Source organism: Alligator sinensis, unplaced genomic scaffold (assembly GCF_000455745.1).
Source record: "Alligator sinensis unplaced genomic scaffold, ASM45574v1 scaffold1092_1, whole genome shotgun sequence".
NCBI lineage: Eukaryota > Metazoa > Chordata > Crocodylia > Alligatoridae > Alligator > Alligator sinensis.
Genome location: NW_005842252.1, coordinates 891,147 through 897,643, shown reverse-complemented (window position 1 = coordinate 897,643; position 6,497 = coordinate 891,147). Strand labels below are relative to the sequence as shown.

Here is a 6,497-nt window from a genome sequence, read left to right as displayed (position 1 = left end):
TTTCCCTAGCCTTTATGACATTGGTAGGCCCCAGCCACAGTGGAAACAGAGCCCAGGGGTGACCAAACTATGGTTTATGGCCGTGTACAGCTCCCAGGTAATTTAAATGGATCTCCTAAAGAAAGATAAATATTATTTCAATAAAAATATCCTTTTTCTATCTATTAGGCCCCTGTCAGATGTGCAGTTAAAGGCACAATGAGAGCTGATCTGCAGTCTCCAAAATCACACTTCTTGCCATGTCACACGTGCAGGGCTCCTGGGCTGCATGATCAGGATTTCAGGCTCCCTGCACCAGCAAGTAGCAAGCTTCTGCTTAGATCTACTCCCAGCCACTGCTCTTTTTCAAGGGCTCCAGTGCAGCTCTGTAACTGGGGGCAGCAGCTGATCATGACTTCCAGCCTTGGGGGCCCACTGGGGCCCTTGATTCCAGTGGGCCCCTGAAGCTGGGAGCTCCAGTCAGCCTGGACATGCATTCAGTTAATGATGTGATAGGAGCCAGCCATAAAGTTATTACACATGTTTTATATAGTAACATTGTGGCTTAGTCCTTGTTTTATCACACCATTAATTGCATTAACATGTGGCTGGGTAACTACTTAAGATGTGATTAACTGGTTAATCATGTCTTATTTTCTATGTTTGACTTTCCTCAGTTCTTTCTTATTGCTTATTCTGAGAAGGTGCAAATCTACCCTGCCGTATTCTACAAGGTCATTCAATGACAATTTTTTATTTAACCTGAGGTGCTATGAACTGAACAGTGATTTTGGGCATGCACGTCAAAAGCTTGCGTCTGTTGGCTGTGTAAGGATTTTGGTTTGCACCTAGAAGAGTTATGGAGTTCAGCCACTCCTGTTCGACTGTATACTCCCAGATCAAATCAAATAAAGTTTCTCCATTTTTTATTCTTTTTTTCTATTGGATATTGTTTCATGTATTAATTTTTTTTCAGTATCTATTATGTTCTTTTAACTTTAAGTTAAATAAAGTATTGTTTAATTTAAGTTAAACAGTGGCTAGGAAACTGGCTCTGAGGCAGGACTCAGAGAGTAATACACTGGATGGAACTGAGTCAACGTGGCACGTGATGACCAGTGGCATCCCTCAGGGTTCAGTACTCAGAGCGGTGCTTTATAACATATTCATTAATGAGTTGGATTTGGGTGTTAAAAGCAGACTAGCAAAGTTCACAGGTGACACCAAATTATGGAGAACTGTGGTCACACTGAAGGATAGTCTGGGGATACAGGCTGGACAGGCTTGCAAGGTGGACAGATCAAAACCTGATGATGTTCAACACCAAGAAGTATAAGGTGCTCCACCTGGGGAGAAACAACCTGCAACATACTGACAGGCTCGGCAGTGCTACACTTACTAGCACCACAACCGAAAGAGACCTGGGGGTCTTGATAAGACTGTAGAATGAACATGAGCCACCAATGCAATGCCTTAGCCGGCAAAGCAAACAAAATACTGGCATGCACCTACCAGTGCATCTCAAACAAGACTAAGGATGTCATCCTCCTGCTTTACTTGGTCTTGGGGGGGCCACAGTTGGAGTACTGCGCCTAGTTCTGGGCTCCACACTTCAGGAAGGATGTGGAGAGGCTTGAGAGGTCCAAAGGAGGGCTACGTGTATGGTTAGAAGTATGGAGAGCAAGCCATATGATGAAAAGCTGAGAGACATGGGTCTGTTCACCCCAGAGAAGAGAAGACTCAGAGGGGACTTGGTGGCAGCCTATCAATATATAAAGGGCACATATTAGGGACTGGGAGGACATCTGTTCACCAGGGCTCCCCAGGGAAAGACTAGGACTAACGGTAAAAAATTGCTAGAAGGCCACTTTAGATTAGGCATAAGGAAACGCTTCTTTACAACTCAAGTGACCATAGACTCCCATCAAAGGTGGTAGAATCACCTACTCTGGATACCTTCAGAAAACATCTGATCACTCACCTTTTTGTGGTCATCTGACCCCAGCAGTCTTTCCTGCCCAAGAGCAGGGGGACTGGACCTGATGATCTCAAGAGGTCCCTTCCAGCCCCTAACATCTATTCATTTAAATTGGTAGAATTTGTAATCTTATATTATGGTTATTGGTAACAAACATGCAATATATAATTTATTATATAAAATTTGTCAGCTTAACTGTATAGTTTTATTGGAAGCTGTAAATAAATGATCAGTACCGCTACAAGGAAACTTAAATAACATAGTAATAGTATTATAAAGATATTTTTGGTATGGGTGTTTGCAAACCAAAAGATCCTTTTCACTGAAGAAAAAGAAATCATCTTTATTCTCTGCAGGTATTCTTTGTTACTGATATGTCTGTGCCTTCTTTTCTTAGAGCAAGAGAAACTTGCATAGATACCAAGAAAGATCAAAGTGTATGAGGGTGGAATGGCACCATTGGTGCCAGTGGTATGTTTCTTTTGTGCTAACAAGGATGACTTTCGTAAGATAAAATAGCTTTGTATTTGGGCACTCCATATATGAAGCCTTAATTAAAATCTAATATTTTGTGTTTTGTTTTTGTAGGCACCACCACCTGTGAATGGAGATCCTATTTCCACAGAAGGTACAGATTGATTGCTTTTTCTCTAATCAGCTATGTGAATTTCATAGTCATAAAAAATGAGGGTTGGAAGGGACCTCAGGAAGTCATCTAGTCCAACCCCCTGCTCAAAGCAGAACCATCTCCAACTAGATCATCCCAGCCAAGGCTTTGTCTAGCCAGAAATTTGGCTTTCATTTTAAACAAAAGGACAATGTGGATCAGTTAAGAACTTTTTTTTTCATGAGAACAATGGTAGCACTTAAATAGTGAGAGATCCTAAGGTTCTTACTCCTATTGAATAATGCATTAGAGAAATTGAGTAATTTCACAGAAGTCTAAAGGACATCTTATGGACTATCCTACTGCTCATTGAGGGGAAAAAAGAGTGTAGTAGAGCGCATATAAGTCCCAATGAGTAGTTTTATTAATAATTTTCTCATACTCGATAAAAGGTGACATAGTACTTTTAGATTAAGAAATGAGACTTTGGTGGGTTTGGGTTTTTTCCAAATAATTCCCTACAGTGACTTGAGAAAAAGTGACCAAAGGCAGATTTACTTTTTCATTATCATTTAAATCAAAATGATCTCCTTTCCTATTCTTTATGTAGTGGAGGAAGAAGACTCCATCTTTGGTTTGTTCAGTAAGCTTAATTTCCTTAGAAAAAGGCTTGGAGCTGGGGTTTCTAATGCCAAGAGTACTGCATTGAAAGAAGCATGTGCCCTCTTATAACTGTGGGGTTGGGGAAAGCAACTGAAAATGATGAGTTAAGTTCCAAATTGCTTGCAAAGTAACATCTGCAGAATCAATTTCATGGGAAAGAAAGTTTCATTCCTTCTGTCCTTATATGGTGTGCCAATAAATAGCATTTATTTACTAAACTATTCCATCTCAGACATCTGAGAGACAACTGCACGGAGCCTGCCTTTGAAGTTTGCAAGAGATTGCAACCCCAAGGCTGTGCAACGTTGCATGCAGTTTTCAACAGAGTTGTATCACAAAATAAAATACGATTGCAAGGGTGCACATACATTTCACATGGATAGTTGATGCATTGTGTGGAGTTTTGTGTTTGGGAGGGCAGGGAGCTGAAGGGAGGAAGCTAAAAGTACAGTGCATCGTTTTAAAGTCTTTGCATCTTGTTAGAAAAGCAGCATTAATACCATTTTGATGTGTATCTTTGTTTTAGTTGATACGTGGCATTTTCTTAACAAGTGATTGTTGGAATGTTGTGAAGTCACATCATCAAATCCCAAATCATCTTTTCTCCCTGACTTTGAAGACAGGCAAGCGAATGCACTAATTGCTGGATTTCTGTTGAAACATTTTTTTCAAGAAGCATAAACCTTCTATCTTATAAATAAACACTGCCATTTTAAAATTGTTTCCTTTCTGGGTCTTTCTTTGTGCAAGGGGATTTTGTTTGCTTGTCTCTATATTTGAAAACTTTTTGATTCCTCTGATCCACCCCAGCTGTGTTCAGTGTAATAGAAGAGATGGGAGACAAAGGTAACTTGAGGGCATCTTTGTCTCCTGGTGTACATTAGAACAGTCTGAGTGCTGCACTAATTTATGTCAACTGCTCCAGGTCCCAGGGGGGTCCTCTTGTTATTAGGAGTCACAAGATGTAGTAATGCCCTTTCCATGCTCCCTTTCAAGCAGGTAATAACCCTCTAATTCTTTCAGTTGAATGTATATGCAAATATGTAACTATATATACATCTTCATGAATTGTGTTGTTATGCATTTATTCTGCAGTTATCCATTTGCAGATTTTTATATAATTGTGGGTGGACCCTATTTACTTTAAAAAATGATGACATTATGGTAAGTAAATGAATTGGGAAGTACAAATTCCATGATGATTAAAATAAGGATGTGGATGTGTTCCTTAGATAACTCTATCCCTTTGAATTTGATCCTACAGGAAGAGGGATTTTTTACCCCTTGGAAATCATTCATTTTTAGAGTTGTGTGGAGCTGGAAGGCTTTTGCTATTATCTCACCAGTGAGGAAAAATTGATAAAATATATAGAATTAAGCCTTGCGACTCCAAGGTAAAAATATCTGCCAAACCTGCTTAATTAATTACTAGGCATTGCCTTGTCTACCAACATTTCCCAAAAATATTTTCTATCAGTGTAACTCCACTCCTAGTACATAAACTGCTGGTGTTTTAACATTGTGTTGCTGAAATGTATTGTGAGTGGGGTTACACTGTATAGTGATTGAAAGAGTGCAGTGTGATATTAGTGTTCCTCCCTGATACAACTCTCCTGGTACTGGTGCATGAATAGGGAATTTAAAATGCTTGTTTAATCACATCCTAGGGGACTATAGTTCTGAAATGAGATACTTCTACCTTGCAAAACACTGGTTCCTTGCAATCACAGCTTGTTGATCTCATTTTGGTGACAAAGGGCAGTTTTACTGGTTAAAAAAACACCAAACACTAGTGGGGTGGGTTTTAGTTCCCAGCTTTGCCACTAGCCTCCTGAGGAACTTTGATCTAGGCTGTGTAAGGCATTACTTATCTGCCGGGAGAATTATAGCTCTCCGGGTAGAAACCGTGAGTGTACAGGTGTTTGCAGTTTCTCTCATAACAAAAGTGGTTGTGCGGGGAGAAATATAACCCATCTCCTACCTGGTAGAAGTCACTCTTGGGAGAGTAAAAAGCTGTACACTTCCCCTAGCAACCTCACTTATTCAGCTGGAGGTCTAATCATTAGCCTATTGGGTAAACAGGCTCATACTGTGTTCAAGAGTAAGTGGTTTAAGCTCTGTTTTTTGTTGGGGTCAAACACTATTGTCAGTTTGAAATAATGGCAGGCACCACTGATAAACCAGTAAGACCTGGAAACCAGTAGGAGTCAAGTGACACAGAAAGGCCCTTATGCCTTCCAGAAACCGGAGTCACCCCATTATAGAGAAGGTGTGGGAGGCAGCTGCCCATTGCTCCCTCCCAGTTCCTCAAACCAAGGTCCCCAGTGAGGGTGGGGGCTTTTCCCTGCTGCTCAGTCCTTTCAGCTCTGGGACACTAGGAGCTGAGTGAGTGAGCACAAGTCCCTGTCTATTCCCTGCACTGGAGTCCCCAGTGTGAGGAGTGGGCAAGGGCTTTGATTGCTCTAGTCCCCCTTGGTATTGGAGTACTAGAGCAGCTGCTGCTCCCCATGCTTTCTCCTGATGGATATCACTCCAATCTCATGATTTTTCCAATCTCAGGAAGGTGCAAGGATCAGGGGAGAGGGGGGCAGTTGAAGGCTGAACACCTGTACTGCTCCCTCTCTCAAAACCATTTCTAGTATCGAAATTTTCCACCACTAGAAATAAACACCTATATGTGGCTCAAGACCTTGCCTAGCTCTGTGCCATAGTTTCCCCATCTGTAAAGTATTATATAACACCTTTATGAAGCACCTTAAAATCTACTGAGGAAAGATGCAGCATGACAGCTAGACGGTATTTAGAGCTTGCACGGTTTTTCTTTCATCTTTATGGCATGTTCCTTGTGATCCATGCTTAGAACAGTATAGTTATTTATAGCTATAGCAGAGAGTATTAGATCTATAAATCCAATGGCAAATTTTCAAAAACAATAAAGTGATCCCTGTAGTGTCCTGATACCATGTTCTTCCTCTTAATATAAAACTATCTAGGGTTACCTGTGAACTAATCAGATCAGGTAACAGCTTCCATATTTGCCTGCATGGTGATTGTATATAATACAGGGGTGGGTGTTTATTTTGGCTGGAGGCTCACTGAATGAGTTTTGGTGAGCTGTCAAGGGCTGCGCACACACAATTTTTTAGGTGAAATCACTTTCACAAATTACAGATAAAGTCATATATTAAAAATTTAAAAATCTATTGTAACATTTTGATTTTATTTAAAAATTGTTTTTTGTTTTGCTTTGTTTTTTTGAGTAGTGTATAT

General features: G+C 40.4%; 1 protein-coding gene across 1 annotated transcript in view; it reads left to right on the top strand.

Moving 5' to 3' along the window:
• PPA2 (pyrophosphatase (inorganic) 2) overlaps positions 1–3,938 on the top strand; it is a gene marked incomplete at its 5' end in the record, with an annotated part of 68,932 nt that extends 64,994 nt beyond the window's left edge. The window contains 2 exons of the mRNA XM_006027575.3: positions 2,546–2,585; positions 3,754–3,938. Coding sequence (XP_006027637.1) covers positions 2,546–2,585; positions 3,754–3,782 — 69 coding nt within the window. The remainder of the gene's footprint in view (positions 1–2,545; positions 2,586–3,753) is intronic.
• Positions 3,939–6,497: the final 2,559 nt, after the last annotated feature.